This window comes from Pan troglodytes, chromosome 13 (assembly GCF_028858775.2).
Source record: "Pan troglodytes isolate AG18354 chromosome 13, NHGRI_mPanTro3-v2.0_pri, whole genome shotgun sequence".
NCBI classification, from domain to species: Eukaryota; Metazoa; Chordata; class Mammalia; order Primates; family Hominidae; genus Pan; species Pan troglodytes.
In genome coordinates, this window is record NC_072411.2 from 135,981,403 (window position 1) to 136,002,797 (window position 21,395).

General features: G+C 48.3%; 1 protein-coding gene across 1 annotated transcript in view; it reads left to right on the top strand.

Moving 5' to 3' along the window:
* Positions 1-21,395, top strand: part of MROH2A (maestro heat like repeat family member 2A) — a 33,398-nt gene that overhangs the window by 961 nt on the left and 11,042 nt on the right. The window contains 12 exon segments of the mRNA XM_054678857.2: positions 8,733-8,864; positions 9,088-9,250; positions 12,725-12,823; positions 13,602-13,753; positions 14,283-14,426; positions 15,428-15,535; positions 16,464-16,583; positions 16,889-16,999; positions 18,862-19,009; positions 20,143-20,183; positions 20,746-20,887; positions 21,189-21,241. Of these exon segments, the coding sequence (XP_054534832.1) occupies positions 8,733-8,864; positions 9,088-9,250; positions 12,725-12,823; positions 13,602-13,753; positions 14,283-14,426; positions 15,428-15,535; positions 16,464-16,583; positions 16,889-16,999; positions 18,862-19,009; positions 20,143-20,183; positions 20,746-20,887; positions 21,189-21,241 (1,413 nt within the window).

The following is a 21,395-nucleotide window of genomic DNA, read 5'->3' on the forward strand; positions in this document are numbered from 1 at the left end:
CACAATGTGCAGGGATGTTTGGCTAGTGGGGAGATGCTTAGCTGGGTTAAGGGGCTGGGGTAGAGGATGTTGGAGGGAGTGATACAAAGTGCAACCAGGGGACCTGGTGGGCTTGTACAGACAAGGTTTGCATCACGTGGTACCAGACAAGGTTTTGGACTAGACAAGGGTTTGGAACAGAGCTGATCCAAACCTTGCTGGGCACCACCCCCAGAGTTTCTGATTCAGTAAGTCTGGGGTGGAGCCTGAGAATCAGCATTTCTAACAAGTTCCCAGGTGATGCCAAGGCTGATCTGGAGAGCATACTTTGAGAACTGTTGGATTTTAGACTACCCTTTTGTCTTGGAGTAGGTAGCAAAGGGGTGCTATGAGCAGAGGAGCTTATTTTTAAAAAGCTTTATTATTTTTGTTGGATTTGGATTTGCATTTGCATTTTCCCCCTTTTATTTTTAGTTGACACATAACAATTGTACATATTTATAGAATACAAAGTGATATTTCAAAACATAGATACAATGTGTAATGACCGAATCAGGGTAATTAATATATCCAACACTGCAAACATTTATCATTTCTTTGTGTTGCAAGCATTCAAAACTGTTTCTTCTAGTTTTTTGAAAATATACAATCAATCATTGTTGACTATATTCATAACCTACAGTGCTATAGAACACAAGAGCTTATTCCTTCCTTCTCTCCAGCTGTAATTTTGTATCTTTTAATCAACTTCTCCCTATCCTCCCCTGCCCTTACCTTTCCCATACCCTAATACCGAAATTCTACTCTTGACTTCTATGAGCTCACCATTTTTATAGCTCCCATATATGAGTGAGAACATGTGGTATTTATCTATCTGTGCCTGACTCATTTCACTTGACATAATGTCCTCCAGTTTTATTCATGTTACGGTAAATGACAGGGTTTCTTTTTTTTATGGTTGAATAATATTCCGTTGTCAATATATACCACATTTTCTTTATCCCTTCATCCATTGATGGGTACTTACATTGATTCCATATCTTGGCTATTGTGAATAGTACTGCAATAAACATGAAAATGCAGCTATCTCTTAGATATATTGACTTCCTTTCTTTTGGATACACACCCAGTAGGAGAATTGCTGGATCATACGGTAAATCTAGTTTTACTTTTTTTGAGAAACCTCCATAGAGTTTTCCATAATGGCTGTACTAATTTATAGTCTTACCAACAATGTGTGAGGTTTCCCCTTTCTCCACATCCTTGCTAGCATCTGTTATTTTCTATATTTTGGATAAAAGCCTTTTTAACTGGAGTGAGATAATATCTCCTTGTGGTTTTGATTTGCATTTCTCTGATGATTAGTGAGGTTGAGCATTTTTTATATCCCTGTTGGCCATTTGTATGCCTTCTTTTGAGAAATGTCTGTTCAGATCTTTTGCCCATTTTTAAATTTGATTTTTTTGCTATTGAGTTGTTTGAGCTCCTTGTGTATTCTGGTTATTAATTCCTTGTAGGATGGAGAGATATTCTCCTATTCTGTGGGTTGTCTCTTCGCTTTGTTCACTGTTTCCTTTGCTGTGCATAAGTTTTTTGCTTGACATAATCCCATTTGTCTATTTTTGCTTTTGTTGCCTGTGCTTTTGAGGTCTCACACAAAAAATCTTTGCGCAAACCAATTTCCTGGAGCATTTCCCCAATGATTATTTTCTAGTAGTTTCATAGTTTCAGGTCTTGGATTTAAGTCTTCAATCCATTTTGATTTGATTTTTGCGTATGGTGAGAGATAGGGGTTTAGTTTCATTCTTCTGCATATGGTTATCCAGTTTTCCCAGCACCATTTATTGAAGAGACTGTCCTTTCACCATTATATGTGCCTAGCACCTTTGTCAAAAATGAGTTGACTGTAAATGCATGGATTGACATCTGGGCTCTCTATTCTGTTCCATTGGTCTATGTGCATGTTTTTATGCCAGTACCATGCTATTTTGGTTACTATGGCTTTAAAGTATATTTTGAAGTCAGGTAGTATGATGCCTCCAGCTTTACTCTTTTTGCTCAGGATTGGTTTGTCTGTTTGGAGTCTTATGGTTCCATGTAAAAATTGTCTGTAAAGAATGTCATTGGTATTTTGACAGAGATTTCAATGAATCTCTAAATTGCTTCTGGTAGTATTTTGATAATATTAATTTTTCTATCAGTGAGCATGAAATAGCTTTCCATTTTTTGGTGTCTTCTTCAATTCTTTTCATCAGTGTTTTATAGTTTCCCTTGCATAGATCTTTCACTTCTTTGGTTAAATTTATTCCTAGGTATTTTATATTTTTGTGGCTATTGTAAATGAAATGGATTTCTTGGTTTCTTTTTCAAAATGGGTGAAGTGTTCTGTTGTTTGCCATTTGGCATATACTAATGTTACTGATTTTTGTATGTTAATTTTGTAATCTGCAACTTAACTAAATTTATTTATCAGTTCTAACAGTTTTTGGATGGAGTCTTTGTATTTTTCTAGTATGAGATCGTGTCATCTGTGAACAAGGATAATTTGACTTCTTCCTTTCTATTTTGTACGCCCTTTGTTTCTTTCTCTTGCCTAACTGCTCTGGCCAGGACTTCCAGTATTATGTTGAAGAGCAGTGGTAAAAGTGGGCATTTTTGTCTTGTTCCAGATTTTAGGAACAAGGCTTTCGATTTCTTCCATCTGGTACAATGTTAGCTGTGGGTTTGTCATATATGGCTTTTATTATCGTGAGGTATGCTCTTTCTATGCCCAGCTTGTTGAGTTTTTAAAAAATCATAAAGGGCTGCTGAATTTATCAAATACTTTTTTTTAGCATATATTGAAATGATCATATGATTGTTGTTCTTGGCTCTGTTAATGTGATGTATCACATTTATTGATTTGTGTGTATTGGACCATCCTTACATCCTTGGGATGAATCCCACTTGATCACGGTGAATGATCTTTTTATTGTGTTGTTGAACTCAGTTTGCTAATATTTTGTTGTGGATTTCTGCATCTATGTTCATCACAGATATTGGCCTGTAGTTTTCTTTTTTTGTTGTGTTCTTGTCTGGTTTTTCTATCAGGGTAATGCTGGCCTTGTAGTATGAGTTTGGCAGTATTCCCTCCTTATCCATCTCTTTTTTTGAATAGTTTGGGTAGAATTGGTATTTGCTTTTATTTAATGTTTGGTAGAATTCAGCAGTGAATCCATCCGGTCCTGGGCTTTTCTTTGATAAGAAACTTTTTATTACTGTCAATCTCATTATTCGATACTGGTTCATCGGAGTTTTCTATTTCTTCGTTGTTCAATCTTGGTAGCCTGTATATGTCCAAGAATTTATCTGTTTCCTATAGGTTTTCAAATTTGTTGGCGTGTAGTTGTTTGTAACTCTAATAACTCTAATAATTCTTTGTATTTATTTATTTATTTATTTATTTTGGTGACAAGAGTCTCACGCTGTTGCCCAGGCTGGAGTGAAGTGGCACAATCTTGGCTCACTGCAACCTCTGCCTCCCGGGTTCAAGCGATTCTCCTGCCTCAGCCTCCCAAGTAGCTGGGATTACAGGCACGCACCACCATGCCTGGCTAATTTTTGTATTTTTGGTAGAGATGGGCCATGTTGGCCAGGCTGGTCTCAAACTCCTGACCTCAAGTGATCTGCCCACTTCGGCCGCCCAAAGTACTGGGGTTACAGACGTGAGTGCCGGGATTACAGACATAAGCCAATGTGCCCAGCCAGTTCTTTGTATTTCTGCCAGTCTCAGTTATGTCTCCTTTCATTTCTGATTTTATTTATTTGGGTCTTCACTCTTTTTTTTTTATTTACTCTAGCCAAATATTTATCAATTTTGTTTGTTTTTTCAAAAACTCAACTTTTCTTTTGTTCTCCTGTATTGTTTTATTACTCTTGATTTTGTTTATGTCTGCACTGATCTCTTGTCCTTCTTTAAATTTTGGGTTGGGTATGTTCTTGCTTTTTTTAGTTGCTTGATGTGTATCATTAGGTTGCTTATTTGAATTCTTTCTACTTTTTTGAGATAGGCTTTTATTGTCGTAAACTTCCCTGTTATACTGCTTTTGCTGTATCCAATAGATTTTTGTATGTTATATTTCTATTTCCATTCATTTCAGTAAAATTTTAAATTTCCTTCTTAATTTCTTTATTGAACCAGTGGTCATCCAGCAATATATTACATAATTTCTATGTGTTTGTGTATTTTCCAAAGTTTTTTTGTGGTTGATTTCTAGTTTTATTCCATTGTGGTCAGAAAAAATAATATGATTTATAGTTTTATGAATTTGTTGAGACTTGTTTTGTGGCCCAAAATATGGTATATTCTGGAGAATATTCCATGTGCTGATGAGAAACTAATGACGTTGAAATGTGACGTCAGAGTTGGAGGTGGGGCCTGGAGGGAGGTGTTCGGGTCATGGGGGAAGATCCCTCATGAATGTCTTGGTGCCCTCCCTGTGGTAATGAGTTCACGTGAGAGCTGGCTGTTTAAAGGAGCCTGGCGCCTCCTCTGTCTCGCCTTCTCCCTCACCACATGATGCACTGGCTCCCCTTTTGCCTTCCACCATGGGTAGGCCTTACCAGAAGCAGAGGCTGGCAGCATACTTGCTGTATGGTCTGCAGAACCATGAACCAAAATAAACCACTTTTCTTTATAAATTATCTAGCCTCAGGTATTCCTTTATAGCAATGCAAGAACAGACTAACACGGGCTTTTAAAAAATGTAGGCCATGCGCAGTGGCTCATGCCACTTTGGGAGCACTTTGGGAGCCAAGGCGGGCGGATCACGGGGTCAGGAGTTCGAGAGCAGCCTGACCAATGTGGTGAAACCCCATCTCTGCTAAAAATACAAAAATTAGCCAGGCGTGGTGGTGCATGCCTGTAATCCCAGCTACCCGGGAGGCTGAGGCAAGAGAATTGCTTGAACCCGGGAGGTGGAGGTTGCAGTGAGCTGAGATCGTGCCACTGCACTCCAGCCTGGGTGAAAGAGCGAGACTCCATCTCAAAAAAAAAAATGTAGGCTTTGTTTTTATTCAGCTATGATGAGACCAACAGCTCAGGAGACACTTGCTCTTGAAAGGACAGTTTATTGGCTGGGTATGGTGGCTCATGCCAGGAGTGCAAGACCAGCCTGGGTAACATAGCAAGATCACATCTCTAAAAAAATTAATTAATTGGGCATGGTGGCACCTGTCTGTAGTCCCAGCTACTTGGCAGGCCGAGATGGGAGCATTGTTTGAGCCCAGCATTTTTGAGTCAAGGCTGCAGTGAGCCATTTTGCACCACTGTACTCTAGCCTGGGTGACAAAGCGAGACTTTGTCTCAAAAAAAAAAAAAAAAAAAAAAGTAGAAAAGACAGTTTGTTACATTCCCAAGAGAGGGGGCCAACCACGCCATGCAGGGTCACACAAGGGAAGCACTAGGGTCTGTGAGGAGGCAGAGGGAGTCAGGGGAAATTATAGGCAACAGGCTTTATTGTGGTTTCTGTAGAAAGAAACTGGTGAGGTAGGGTAAGAAGGCTTAGAATTAGCTAATTTGAATATTCTCAGTGGACTCTGGGGCAAAGTAGCTGTCCCTGGCTGTTTGATACCTCCTCTGTGTGATTAGGACAGGTGGATAGTGGCCCAGAGTGTGAGAGCCCAATAAAGGAGGTGATTGGGAGAGGGGCTCTGTGTTGGTTGGAATACTGTGTTCAGGATGCCCTAATGGAGTACTATAGTCTGGGTGGCTTAGAAAACAGAAATTTATTTTCTCACAATTCTGGAAGCTGGAAGTCCCTGATTGAGGTGCGATATGGTTTGGCTGTGTCCCCACCCAAATCTCACCTTGAATTATAGCTCCCATAATTCCCACATGTTGTGGGAGGGAACAATTGGGAGATAATTGAATCATGGGGTGGTTTCCCTCATACTGTTCTCATAGTAGTGAATAAGTCTCACGAGATCTGATGGTTTTATAAGGGGTTTCCCCTTTCTCTTGGCTCTCATTCTCTCTTGCCTGCTGCCATGTAGAACATGACTGTGTTCCCCCTTTGTCTCCTACCATGATTGTGAAGCCTCCTGACCACGTGGAACTATGAGTCCATTAAACCTCTTTTTCTTTATAAATTACCCAGTCTCAGGTATGTTTACATTAGCAATGCGAGAACAGACTAATACAAGGTGCCAGCAAATTTGGTTTCTGTAAAGCCTTGCTTCCTTGCTGGCTTTCTTGTGTGACTGCCCTCTCACTGTGTCCTCACGTGGCTCTCCTGTGCATGCGCACAGTGGGAGAAAGCACTCTTGTGTCTTCTGCTTCTTTTATAAGGGCACCAATCCCATGAGATTAGGGTCCCACCCTTGTGACTTCATTTAACCCTAATTACCTTTCGAAGGGCTCATCTCCAAATACTATCCCACTGGGGGTTAGGGCTTCAACATAGGAATTTTTAGGGTACATGATTCAATCTGTAACAGTTGTTTTGTACTTAAAAAGCATGCTGATGGACAACTTGTTACTATCTCTAGGAACTGGCTAGCTCTGGGAGGAGTAGTCTCTCTAGGGTCAGCAAGGACCCAGGTGCCAAAGCATCAGGAAATGAAGAAAATAAGAAACCATGATTAACACACAGGTCTTAATCAGTCATCAGTGGCAATAAACAGACAATAAACAAATAGGCACATTTTAAAATTAACATGCATCAAAGATTTTATTTACTCCTCAACTAGTTAAGGAACTAGTAAGATGTTAAAAGCTGTTCAAATGAGAATTTTACCTGTGCTTTACCAGACAAAATCCATTTGCACTGCCATGAACAGGAATCATTTTCATTCCTATGTAGGAAACACGTGCATTGTTATCAGTTTTCTAGGATTTAACTTTTTTCCCTACAGAGATGTAAAGTAGCCTTGGCAATCACAGATGCACACTCTACAGAATCCAGTAATTCCACAGCATCTGCCAGACAGAACCAAGCTCTGCTCTGGAAGGCCACTCAGTGATCGCTTTTGTTATTTCCAAGTCTTTGACAGTTTTTCTCTTGTGACTATAAATATTCTCCGAAGATTATTCTTGATCACAAAAAAGGCTGATCTTCTTATAATTTGCCTGGCTATTTGTATAGGGTGCAGTAAGAGTGTTAATTAAGCATATTGGCCTCCTTGAGTTTACTGTGAAAATCTAGAGCTTCCATTCTCAATGGGGTGATATTGCCCCCAATTAAGTAAAACTAGTTCTTGGGGGACAAAGAAAATTTTACTTTTTCATGTATAAAGCATGGATATGTATAACACACACACACACATATGTATATACATATACATATATACATATACATATATATTCTATATATACATATACATATATTCTATATATACATATAGATATATACATATACGTATATATTATCTATATACATATACATATGTATTCTATATATACATATACATATATATTATATATATATACCCACACATATATATGGCATCAAAGTCTCGTTGGGGTGTGATTAGGAAAAAAGTCTAAATGTCCTTGGGAGTAATAATAATAATAATAATAATAAAGATTGAGAAACACTGGTCTTGAGCCACGCAGTACTGAGCAGCTACTAAGGCCACATCATTAATTTCTGGGAGCTGTCATAGGGATTTCTGATTGGAGTTTTACAAATCCCTATTATTTGCTATCCCAAAATAGGAAACCAAGACCAAGACTCCCTGTACTGGATTTCACCAGTAGAACTTACACATTTGGGTGAATTCCTCTCTTCTTAAGGTCCCCAAATTTGCTAAGGATTCTGGACTGTTGGGAGTGACCTCCCTACCACCAGAGGTAGAAGGACATTTTTTCCTGAGGGCTTTGCAGGCAGTGGCCCCACCTAGAAAGTAACCCTCATTCCTTGAGAGTGGCTTGTCAGCTGGGCGCGGTGGCTCACGCCTGTAATCCCAGCACTTTGGGAGGCCGAGGCCGGCAGATCATGAGGTCAGGAGATCGAGACCATCTTGGCTAACACGGTGAAACCCCCTCTCTACTAAAAAAAAAAAAAAAAAAAAAAAAATTAACCGGGCATGGTGGCAGGCACCTGTAGTCCCAGCTACTCGGGAGGCTGAGGCAGGAGAATGGCATGAACCCGGGAGGCAGAGCTTGCAGTGAGGCGAAATCGCGCCACTGCACTCCAGCCAGGGCGACAGAGCAAGACTCTGTCTCAAAAAAAAAAAAAAAAAGAGTAACTTGTCATGCCTGATTAAAAGTATTCTCAAATACGACCCTCCAGGTGTGATCTGGGATGTGCAATCTATCTGCCCAATCCCATCCTAAACCAGGTCATTTTCAGTGGTGATAAGCGCTATCATGCAGGAATTGGAAGAGAGTAAGAGGCAATTTTCCTGGGCCCACAGACTCCCTCAGTAGGGCAAAGGCAAGGTGAGCCTGCCCTCTTTGGGCTTTCAAGATGGCCAATGCCCCATGCATAGAGAACCTTGTGTGTTGATCACTTAACACCTGCCTTGCCAGATATTTACTGAAATCAGGGGCAGGAATACAGATACGCAAGTCATATTGACAGGGCCAGTGGGATGAGAAGGGCAGGAGAAGCGAAGCAGGAGGATTTAGAAATGGAGGAATGGGGATCTAAGATTTGTGTGTTTGGAGGCTGGTGGTTTGGGTGTAGGGAAGGAGGACAGTGGGAGAGAGAGGTGGACTTGTGCCGGGGGCAGGGTGAGGGTCCATTCCACCCACCATGCTTGTTGCCCAGATTTCCACCCAGTGCAAGGTCAACATTTACAACATCCTCCAGGACATCATCCAGCAGGAGGGGGAGCTGGAGGAGCAGTGCGTGCAGAGGCTGGTGGCCATTGCCTCCAAGGAGATGAGGGAGATCCCAGAGGTAGGACCCCAAGCTCCATTGGTGCCTTCCCTCTGCCAGCCGAGGAGCTGGGCCACTGGGGGCCTGGCCCAGGATGCCCACAGCCCTGTGCAGTTACCTCTTAGAGCAGGGGTAAGGCTGAGCCCAAGGGAACCAGGAGGGATGGAGAGAGCCTGGGGTAGGAAGGTTTTCCTGGAGGCCCGGCTGGTGGTGGTGCCATATGTCCCTCTTCTGTCCCCTGCAGATGGAGGGCTATATGAAGGCAGAGGTGGCCAGCGACACACTGGTGGCTCTGTCTCGAAACCACTTCAGCTTGGTCATGTACGAGCTGCAGCACCACCTCAAGCCCCTCAACCTCACTGATGAATTTGTCATCATCACACTGGCCAAGCTGGCCAACAGCAATGGTAGGGGCTTGAGGGCCCTCAGCCTGGCCCAGTGTGCCCTCCTGGTCTCTGCCTCTCTCTGCCCCTCCCATCTATCCCTATGTTCACCTCTTCCCCTTACCTTTCATTTCTCTCTTTTTCCCTCTAAAATTTACTCATTTTGTGTCTGCAGTCCTTTTGTCTCTTAGCTGTTAAGATTCTGTGTGTTCTGTCTCTCATCCTTCTTCCCCCTCTCTCCTGCTCCCCTCCACCTGCATTGTTCTGTCTTTCCATCTCTCTTTCTTTTTCAATTTCCTTCCTTCCTTCCTTCCTCTTTCCTTTCCTTTTTTATTGCCTGCCTTACTTACTCCTTCCTCTCCCTCCCCCTTTTTCTCCTTCTTTCCTTCCTTCCTTCCTCCCTCCCTTCCTCCCTTCCTCCATCCCACCCTTCCTTCCTCCCTTTTCTTCTCTCCTTCCTTCCTCCCTCCCTTCCTTCCTTCCTTCCTCCCTCCCTCCCTTCCTTCCTTCCTCCCTCCTTCCTTCCTCTCCTCTTTTCTTCTCTCCTTCCTTCCTCCCTCCCTCCCCCCTTCCTTCCTTCCTTCCTTTCCTTTTATATTGTCTGCCTTACTTACTCCTTCCCTTCCCTCTTTCTTTTTCTCCTTCCTTCCTTCCTCCATCCCTTTCTCCCTCCCACCCTTCTTTCCTCCCCTCTTTTCTTCTCTCCTTTCTTCCTTTCTTCCTTCCTTCCCTCCTTCCTTCCTCCCTCCCTCCCTCCCTTCCTTCCTTCCTCCCTCCTTCCTTCCTCTCCTCTTTTCTTCTCTCCTTCCTTCCTCCCTCCCTCCCCCCTTCCTTCCTTCCTTTCCTTTTATATTGTCTGCCTTACTTACTCCTTCCCTTCCCTCTTTCTTTTTCTCCTTCCTTCCTTCATCCCTCCCTTCCTTCCTCCCTTCCTCCATCCCTTTCTCCCTCCCACCCTTCTTTCCTCCCTTCTTTTCTTCTCTCCTTCCTTCCTTTCTTCCTTCCCTCCTTCCTTCTCTCCCTTTCTGTGTGTTTCTGCCTCTCATCCTTCTTCCCCTCTCTCTCCTGTCTCCCCTCCACTTGCGTTGTTCTGTCTTTCCATCTCTTTCTCTTTCAATTTCCTTCTTCCTTCCCTCCTTCCTTCTCTCCCTTTCTGTGTGTTTCTGCCTCTCATCCTTCTTCCCCTCTCTCTCCTGTCTCCCCTCCACTTGCGTTGTTCTGTCTTTCCATCTCTTTCTCTTTCAATTTCCTTCCTTCCTTCCTTCTTCCTTTCCTTTTTAATTGCCTGCCTTACTTACTCTTTCCCCTCCCTCCCGCTTTCTTTTTCTCCTTCCTTCCTTCCTCCCCTCCCCTTTCCCTCCCCTACCCTCCCTCCCTCCCTCCCTCTCTCCCTTCCTTCCTTCCTTCTCCATCCTCCCTCCCTTCCTTTCATCCCAGAAGCATGCGCTGAACTCCTACTCCATGCAGGCCTTGTGGCAGGTACCTGGCCACTACAATACATAAGACACACACGGCTCTGGTGCTCAGAAAGGACCAACAGGCAAACAAGGAAATAGACGTTTATAACAGGAGGTGACGGGTATGAAGAGAGCAGCCAAATGGGCGTTTGAGATCTGGCTGAGGGAGGGGACCTCATCTCTGCAGCCCTTGTTGAGGTAGCGATATTTCAGCTAAGACCTGAAGGCAGAGAGGAGGACGTCTGTGTGAAGCATGGAATGGGGAGAACATTCCACACGGAGAGAACATTGCTGAGGCTCTGGGGCAGAGAAGAGCTTGGATTCTTCGAAGAGTTGAGAAGTGGCTGTGGCTGGAGTTAAGGAGTGAGAGAGAGATGAGGGGGAGAGTCAGGCAGGGCCTTGGGGACGTCACCTCGGGCACTAGGAAGCTATCGAAGGACATTAAGCTGCAGGGTCGCCTGGTGAATGCAGGTTGTGGGAAGGCCTTTCTGATTGTTGCCCGGATGGAGAGTACTAGGAGGTGGGTACTTGTGACGGTGGCTGGGCTGGGAAGCATGTGGTGAGGGGTGACAGGTGGGAAGGGGCTCTGAGACGGGACCTGCTGAGGACGGGGGAAGGAGCAGAGGTAGCAAGCCACTGGGAGCGTGTTGGCCTCCTTTCCCGAGCTAGAAGCACTGAGAGTTGGGAGCTCAAGTGAAGAACTTCATGCTGTGTGTGGAGCTCATGTTGCCTGTGGGAGCCCCCAGGGGAGAGGTGAAGGGGGCAGTTGATTTGTGGCGCGGAGTTCAGAGGGCAGGTCTGGGCTTGGCTTTGGTTCTTGGTGACCTCAGAGTGCAGGTGATGTTCAAAGCCATTGATATCCGGGAGTGAAAGTAGAGAGAGGACCCAGCCCGGAGGGGTCCTGGCATTGGCAAGGCTCGGGAGGAGTCGTAAGAGACAGCATGGAATGTGAGGCCTGGCACAGGGAGAACAATCTCAAGGGGTGCAGGCCCCCGTGATGCCCATCCTGCCAAGGGGTCCAGTGAGATAAGGCTGGAGAAGGCGGGAGGTGGAAGAGCTTCACGGCTTGCTGGGGATAAAGGCCTGGATGGAGTGGGAGGGGAGGAAGGGAAGGCAGGCCTGGAAAGAGGACAAGGGACAGCAGCGAGGGGGATTATTATGAAGTCTGAAGATGGGGGCGCACTCAGGGTGGGTGAAGTGGAGGGGCCTGCCTCCTGTTGCAGAGTGGCCTGTTACGGCTCCCTTCCTTCATCCGTCTGCTCTTTTTCTCTGCTGGCCTCGTGCCTTCTCTCAGTTCCTTGCTCTCACCTGCTGTCTCCCTGCTTCTGTGTTCGCCCAAGAACGTTTGTGGGACCCCTGAAGGAGGCTGGTCTGTGTCCAGGAGGATGGATGCACTCTGGGGGCTGCTTCTTTCTGCTTCTTGCCCCTCCTTCCCTGGGGCTCCTCTGTCCTCTCTTCCCTCCCTCTCTCGGACCTCCTCTTCCTTCTCCTGGTCCTCTCTCTTCTTCCCTTTCCTCCCCTTTTGCCTGGCTTTCTTCCTGTGTCACCTGCTTCTAGCTCACTTTTTTTTTTTTTTGAGACGGAGTCTCGCTCTGTCGCCCAGGCTGGAGTGCAGTGGCGTGATCTCGGCTCACTGCAAGCTCCGCCTCCCGGGTTCACGCCATTCTCCTGCCTCTGCCTCCCTAGTGGTTGAGACTACAGGCACCTGCCACCACGCCCGGCCAATTTTTTGTATTTTTAGTAGAGACGGGGTTTCAACCATGTTAGCCAGGATGGCCTCGATCTCCTGACCTCGTGATCCGCCCACCTCGGCCTCCCAAAGTGCTGGGATTACAGGCGTGAGCCACCATGCCCTTCTAGCTCACTTTTTAATGCTTTTCTGACTCCTGGACTATTTCCTGGGCCCCAGCCAGGACAGAGGGCTAAGCCAGCTCTGGACTGTTAGGGGTTGGAGGTGGAGGGCAGCAGGGTTGTCCTCTCTGCCTTCTCTCTGCTCACCCCCAGCCCCAACTCCCTGTAATCATCCCTCACAACCTCACAGTGTTTGAGTTCATGCCATACATGGGCATCACCCTGGCTACCATATTCACCATGCTGAGACTTGCCAATGAAGCCAAGATACGCCAGGCGATCTGCAGTGGTGAGTGACCCACTTGAGCCTGCAGGTCTGGCTCGATCAGGGCGCCGGAGGGAGACTGCTGGGTAAGGAGCAGATGGAGGGGTTGTTGAAAAAGAGGTGCACTGTTCACTTGTTCTCCAAAGGAGTTTGCTTAATCTTTTACTTCGTGTGGCCTCTGATTGGCTGCCTGGGGCACAAGAGGCTGAGATACGGTGGGGGCCTTTTAGAAGATCCCGGCTTAGAGGGAAGAAGCTGCTACCGTGACTCCATTTAGCTTGCTTTGTAGTTAAGCACTTCACTTCATGAGACCACAGAACAGCAATGAGCATTCACAGGAGAGGGAGACCGGGGAAAACGGCTCCATGTGGAGCTTGACGGGGACTGGTCTTAGATGCTATTTCAATCTGATCACCTTGCCCCAGATTTTGATTACTTAATGTTCTTGTGGGCTTATAAAAAGCCCTAGTGCCTGAGAAAAAGAGGGCCACATGTGTTCACTGTTCACTGCCCTCTGACCTGGAATCCCCAGGATGTGGGCAGGGTCATACTCCAGGCCTCGCCCTTGACCCCGTCTCTGTCCTTGAAGGAGAGGGACCCAGACACCCCCGAGTGCTCAGTTCTCGCACACACAGGCACGCAGAGTAAAAATGAAGGTGCTGTGGGGGGTTGGAAGGGCAGGGTGCAGCCTGCTCGCTACGGCAAGGCATGAGCACTTCCACTCGGGAAGCTGGGCTGGGAAGGCTTGGTTCTGCTTCCAGCCCCTCTGGCGCCAAGTGCATTCCCCTGTTGCTGTTGGTAGCCATGGAGACCTTCTGTGAGACGGTGCAGTTTTATCTGAAGCACCTGGAGGAGAGCGTGTATCCCGTGATGACCGAGGAGCAGTTTGCCCTGAAGGTGTTCCCCATGTATCGCTACTTCATGACAGTGTGGCTGAGGCACCACAACCCTGAGGTGAGATGCACCCCTCTTAGGAGGGCCTGGTGGTCCCCAGGCCACAGCTCCCCAGCCTGTGGGGCTGGGAGGTGCTGAGGGACCGTTGGGTCCAGACTTACTCCCAGGACCCTAGAGGGCAGTGACTTGACTCATGGCAGAGCCGGGGAACGCATGGATGCTGAACAGCTGGGACCTAGGAGACTCATTCACGAGGCCAGGCTTGATGAAGGTTGGTGATAATCCTTGTTACATGCTGGGCACTCTACCAGCGTCTTACCCGTGGGAGCTATTTTCACACCCACTCTGTGATATAGGACTAGTTGACAAATGAGGAAACTCAGGCACAGAGGGGTTAAGTACCTGCTCAAGGTCATGTGGCTGCTAAGTGGGAGGGACTCAAACCCGGCCACCTGTGCAGGAAAGACCTTGCTCTGCTTCTGAGGCGCCTTCTGTCCTGTGTCCTTGGATTCTGTGGCTGGGGCTGAGGTCACTGGCCTTGCTGGAGGGTGGTGAGACAATGGGTCCCAGAGCTGGTTTCTGGTGGCAGGTGAAGCTGGGGGTGATCAAGTCCCTGAAGCCCATGCTCGGCCTCCTTCTGCCCAACGATGACCTGCGGGAGCAGGTCTACGACTACATCCCCCTGCTGCTGGCGGAGTACCAGGGCGGCCTGGAGGCGCTCTTCGTCACGCAGGCGAGTGGCCAGGCAGCCACGGCTCTGGGAAGGAAGCTTAGGGAATTGGGGGCTCCCAAGTGTTTAAGGGGTTGAGTGGGAGCCGGGGGGATGTCAGATATTTTGACACTGTGTCAGGAACCCGACATCTGTGCCCTGCGAGGGAGGGGCGTGGAGCCTGGCACCCGTGGGACTCATGGGAATGAACACTGCCCTTCCGGGTGGAAGGGACCAGGTGCTGGTCCCTCGGAGGCTGCAGTGAGGCTGTGGCCTTTGCATTAGTTTGTTAGGGTTGCTGTAACAAAGAACCACACATGGGTAGCTTGAAACAACAGAGATGTATTCTCTGTACGTCCTGGAGGTCAGGAGTCCAAACTCATCCTGAATGTCTAACTCTACCTCCATCCACACCAGCCCTCTCCAGAACTTTCTCATGGCTCTTTCTTGCCCCTCTTAAGCTTCCTGCTTTAGTTGGGTGTGCTGTCATCAGTTGTACAACTAGCAAACACTTGCCCAGCCCTTACGGTGTGCCAGACACTGTGTTAACTCTGTGAGAGAGGCACTGTCATTATCCACACTTTACAGGCGAGGAAACTGAGGCGCAGAGGGGCTACGTAATTCACTTTAGGTCCCACAGTTGGGATGTGGTGGAGCCAGGATTTGAACCCAGGCAAGGCCTGGTGTCAGGACCCATGCTCTTCACGGTGGTGCTTTGCAACCTCTGTGTGCCCACTGCATGCCCACTTCATGCCCAGTGCTCTGTGCCCAGCTGCAGGGCACTAAAGAGCTCGTAGGCAGAGATCTTGCCCTCAAGGCTAGTTCACCTGGGTTCAAATGAGATACACACAAAGCAGTGGCCAAGGGAATGAGGCGTGGAAACAACAGAGGGGAGGGAGATGGCCAGGGAGAGCATGGCCAGGGAGGCTCCTAAGAAAGTGCCCCTGAGCTTGGAAAATGTGGGAGGAGACAGAACTTGAGGCCCTGATGCGGGGCGAGCCACCTGACATCTCCCTGAGCCGCAGCCCTCCAGCCCACCCAGTTTTCCTCCTTCAGAGCCCAGGATGAGTATCAGGGCCATCTACCTGGCTATCCGGGTGGTCAAGAACACCATCTCTGATACCCGGTCCAAGGTAACAGGGCAGAGACCTGGAAATGGGGGGCAGTCAGGGGACCCTGCCAGGGAGGCAAAGGGAAGTCTGGGCTCTGGGAGGCAGAGGCTTTTGATGGAAAACCCAGCTTTCCATCGGGTCTCGACTGGGGCTGCAGGATGGCGAGGCCAGTGAACGCTGAGGTTCCACTCTCGAGACCTCATTCTCTCCATGGATCTAGAGTTTTCGAGTGGTGTGTCTCAGGCACCACCTTGGACCCAACAGAGGCCGAGTAAATCCAGCTGCAGCTAGAGTCACTTGGCTGTCAAGGGTTTTGTGAGGTCTTTATCGCATGTGAAAAAAGCAACTAAGGGGTACTCCTCTACCCACCCTCAAAAGGCTGAAAACCACAGTCCCAGGCTCCATGGCAGCCACATCCACCTTGGAGTGGAGCTTGGTTCTGGCCATGGGCTGGGGAAGGGAGGTCCAGCATAGTGAGGGTCTGCACAGCAGTTTTGAGGCATATCAGAGAGGGAATGGAGGAGAATGGGGGCTAGAGATTTAGGCAGAGCTGTCTTCAGTCCCTGGAGGCTGTGGAGGGAAGAGAGAAGAGGCTCGTTCTGCATCTCCTTCACATAGTGATTCTCATCAATGGAGCAAGCCCCAGGGGGTCCAGGATAACAGATGGGCTCCCCACGGCAAGGGCTGCTAGAATGGAGCAGCCGAGGTTGGAAGGGAGGGAGGGAGCTTTGTGTCTCTCCAAGGCTCAATTAGGCTCCCAGGTGGGCATGCTGCAGAGTGGGACCCCTGGATGAGGCAGGGGGAGGTGGACAGAGTGGGCAGTAATCAGGTAGTCCCTGAGGCCCCTTCTAGCCCAGAGCACCCCCAATTCCTAGCTCTCTATGTCACAGGATTGGGTGCCTTGGAGCCCACCCCAACCCCCAGCATGTCCACGGTCCTGTCCCCTCAGGTGAGGATGGCTATTCTCCGCATCATTGGGCAGTTGGCTCTCTGTGGCTACCAGGAGAGAATCAAAGGCTGGGGCCTGAAGTACGTGTCTGTGCAGCTGACCTTATCCACCTACAAACTGGTGAGTGGCCCTGATACGCAGACCACAGAGCAGCTGGACTTGGAAATGGTTTCCACAGTGCTGAGGGGAGAATGCCACTCAGCATACCTGTGTTCAAACCTGCGTATCCATTCATGACATGAGTTCGTAGACACAGTGAACCTGCAGGTGACAATGTGTGGGGTCCTAGATATATGCACAGCTCTGAGCATTCTGTAGACTCAGTATCTGGGCATGGAGCCCCTGGGGAGTGAGGAGACCACACCTGAGACCATGACAAGCCTCTGCTAGGCCACAGGTGGGAATCCCTTGGTTCTTTCTTCCAGACAAATCGCCGGGAGAACTTTTATCAGAGGGACTTGGAGGAGAGGATGGTCCACAAAGTCACCATGGACACTGTGAAGATCATTACCTCTTCTGTCAGTGGGATGACCAACGTGAGTGGGCCCTGCCCCACCCGCATAGTGGGTCACCACGCCAGGCTGGGGGTGAACCACACATGCCCAGAATTCCACATCTTTGCTTCTTCCGTTCCTGCTGTCTGGAGTGTTGAGGGGCCTTCCTCTTCCAGTTGCCTGGAATTACTCAAAACCCAGTTCCAAAGCCAGGTCCTTGATGAGAACTTACTCTTCATCTCTGTACCCCTAGAGGCTGGGCAGTGCACGACCTCAGCATGGCTGGCAGTATCAGTCTGTATCATTTGAGCAAGTACCTGAAATGTGTCCATTACTTTAAGGCCCGTGTGTGTGTGTGTGTGTGTGTGTGTGTGTGTGTGTGTCTGTGTGTCTGTGTGTAGACCAATGATTTTCATGGTTTAATTTTGTAAACATTCATTGAGTTCTTACTCTGTGAAAGACAGGACAGAGGAGTGTGCACTAGGAGGACTCAGTATGACCGGAAGGAGTGGAAGGAGTTCACAGACTATGGGAGAAACAAATGTGTCAACTTTTAATTGCAACAAAATGTGACGTAGCAATAAGATAGGAAAAATGTACCATGAGAGCATCAAGGAGGGAATGATTATTCACTGAGGCTGCAGGCTAGATGATCCCTGTCCAGCGACAGCTTTTTTTAATTGCAGAAATAATCATCATCATCATCATCATCATAGCTACAGTCCATGTGGCACCCACATATAGCAGGTATACTGTACTAGGTGTGCAACCTGTGCAATCTTGTTTAATTATCCCAGCAACTACCTGCATAGAGGGTAGTTATTATCCTGATTTTGTAGATGAAGAAACAGACCCAGAGGGATTCATTAATTTGCTCAAGGCCTCATATCTGGTAAACAATAGATCCAGGATTGAAATTCCCTTAGAATTCACCATGCTGTCTTTATGGGGAAGCCCAGGAACTGGGAGATTCTAGTCCTGGTGGCTACAACAGGTTAAGCCATTGCACTTGATGGTTGGTAGCACAAGAGCCTCACCTTCAACTCCTAGGGGTGGGGGTGGGGTGGAGAGGGATTATAATTAGTTGGGGGTGTTGAACGGTCACCCAGGGAGAGAGGAGATGGTGGGGTGAAGTTGGAAACACAGCTCCAAGAATCCATATCAGTCAGGGTTCTCCAGAGAAACAGAACCAGTAGAAGACATATATAGCCTGGTTTATTTTAAGGAAGTGACTCATGCAGTTGTGGGGGCTGGCAAGTCTGACACCTGCGTGGCAGGCCAGCAGGCTGGAGACTCTAGCAGGGGTGGATGCTGCAGCCTTGTGGCTGAATATCTTCTTCCTCAGAGAAACCCCGGCGTTTCACTCTTAAGGTGTTTCACCCACCTATGTTATTGAGGATAATCTCTTTTATGGATTATGCACTTTCATCACACCTACAAGCTACCTTCACAACAACACCTAGATTGGTGTTTGACTGAATGACTAGGTACAGTCGCCTAGCCAAGTTGACACACAAAACTGACCGTCATACCAGGCATGCACAACTGGATCATCTGCCCAGGGTGCCCCTCTAGAGGACTTGGGATCAGAGGGAGGGCCCTGGATGAGGAGGGTTTGATGAGTGTGGGTTTGTATGAGGCTGGCAGCGATAGAAGTTGGGCAACAGGGATGCTGGCCCCAGCAGGGACTAGCAGACTCTCTTGCCACATCAGGGTGGGTGACACTTAAATGCCCCTGACAAAGACTGGATTTGGCGGTGGAGCCAGTTCAGGGCTGAGACTGTCAGGGGACATCTCTGGGGAAGCAGGGATGGGATGGCACCATGGCAGAGCCTGACTGTTCTCCTTAGAAGCCCAGGGCTTGGGCTAATTCTGAGCCCCTTTCTCTCCCACCCCCACCCCAGGAGTTTTGGGTGAGGCTCCTGTGCTACATCATGGAGACAGACTACATGGAAGCTTTGACTCCTATCTGTATCAGCCTCACAAACCTGGCAGAACACCAGCTCCATGGCCAGGATGTGGATGTCAGCGTGGCTGGCAAGAGCAGGCAAGGTGGGCAAAGTTCCTGTCCAGCTGATTGGATTGGGCAGGTGGGCTGGCTCCTTGTCTGGGAATGCCCACCTCTCTCCACATTCCTTCCACCCTCATTCTCCCTTCTCCTGGAAACATCCAAGTCCAAATTAATACTATTAATGCCTACCTGGATATTAATGCCTACCTGATCATATCTAGGACATGTTAGAATTGTGTAAACTTCCTTCTGGATAGCTCACTCCTCATGTCCTGTCCCCCCAGCCCACACCCCTGGTCCAGATCCCATCCTTGGGAGCTCCTGGCCCAGCCTTTCCCATGCATGACCTTACTGGGCCTCTGTTCTGTCTGGCTTCTCTGAGCCAGCTAGAGTAACTATAGGCGTCCCATCCTCTGTAGACTACCCTCACTATGGTCCACTCAGAGTGGGCACTGTTAACACCAGGCTCTCAAAACAACTATGCCCACCTACCATGCTTGCTCCTGTCCCCTTCCCTCCAACTCTGGCCCCAAGGGCATCGCTGGTGATGGAGGTGATTGATGGGGTCCTTTAGGATCCAGGACTAGCAAAGGGCAGAGCCTGCTCTCTGACTTTGATCTAAACAAGCTGGCCAGTTGATCCTCTGAGGTCTTCCTCATGCCCTTCTCACTCTTGACTCTGGTTGAGTCCTCTCCAGGTCCCCTGCACTGGCATCTTCTCAGCAGGCCTGGCCGTGCCCTTGTCCATTTGTTTGTGCACTGTTGGTTTGCTTTTCATGGGCTCATTGGCTCCCAAAGCCTGTGGAGAGAGTCAGGAGTGGGTAGAATGGCAGTGTCTAATTACTTTTGGCTCAACAGAGGATGGGGTTCACAGTAGGAGACAAAACGTTGTCATGGAAAGTCTTGGCATCCACTACAAAATGTGCATGGCCTGAAAAGAGCATCTTCTAAACCTCAACCCATTAGCACGATTCTCCCCTCTTCCCAGGATAAGTGAAATGTAATGATGTTCTTAGGAAATTCCCTGTGCCGACCCATTCTCCATTCTGGGGGTTTGCGGAACAAGATCATGTTGGGGAGGAACCTTCTAGGGTAAAGTTCCTAGATGGGGACATAGGAGCATGTCCTGGTACAAGCCAGGAAGGCTCAGCTGGGGTTGCATTTCCTTCAATCAGTGGACCTGCCTGCACCTCAGAAGCTGCTGGCCCATCTCCTGGTGAGTGGCTGACCTGCACCATGCCCTGGCCTGGCAAGGCCATGCCCTGTGGCACCTCTTCTTTAAGCTCCTAATTCCCAGAGCCCCAGGGGTGTGAGGAAGCTGAGGTGCAATGAGGGAGTTTGATGCTTGGCAGGACAGATAATTCCATGTCCCTGAAATTCCTTTCGAGTTTGGTAGAGGCAGTGCACTTGTAATAACTGGGGAGCTGGCCTGGACCTGCTTTTAGATTCCTCTGCCCAAAGCATCCCCACTACACTGCCAATGCCTGCCTACCCCTGGGGGTTGGCTCAGTCCAGGACCCATGAGTTCTTCTCTTTATGTTAACTGTGGACACTCATCCATGTTGCACTGAAGCCTGGGGTGGGGAGGGAGCCCAGGTCTAGCCCCCATCCCCCATCCTTCCTGTAGTGTCCTCTGCAGGTGCACTCTCTATTTGAAATCCCTATTTGAAAACCACCGATCTTGTCCAGCTCCTCCCTTTAAAAATGAGGACAAAGAGCTCCAAGACAAGGAGCAAGGTGCTCAGGTGCTACTTCACTGGAGCCTTGGTGCCCTCCAGGTGCTGATGTCATCACCTTACAAGGGGGAGGGTCGTGGGATAGCCATGCTCAACCTCTTGAGGACCCTGAGCCAGAGCATCGCACCCTCCATGGCCGACATGTGGGAGCTGGAGATTCCGCTACTGGTCCGGTACCTGGAAGGTGAGGTTCCTGGGGAGCCCATCCCAAGCCAACCCTCCAATCCGTGTACGTGCTGGGGTTCTAATCACATGACTTGAATAACAAGAGCTGAGGCTCACAGTTGACCCACACAGCCAGCCCACTTTTGTCCTGAGAACTGGTTGAGCAGCTTGGGAAGGTGAGGGTGCAATGCAACGTGTGATGTGTTCATCCATGGAGGGCCTCAAATGCCACGCTAAGGGGGCATAGAGGGCCTTGAATACCAGGCTTAGGGGAGCAGTGGAAGAAAGTGGCATGTGTGACCATACATGTGTTCCTGCAGAACATACTGAGTTCACTTGGGATCAGAAAGCCTGGGAAGACAAGCTGATTCAGGTAAACGGGTAACAAGTTTGCTGAGGCCTGGGAGGAGGAGAAAGATGGGAGCAGATGGAAAGGCATTTGGTGGGCTGGGCACGTGAGGAGTTTAGAAGCCCCTAAAGGACATGTTCTCCTTCTGTCAGAGAAGACTTGGGAGTTACAAAGTCTA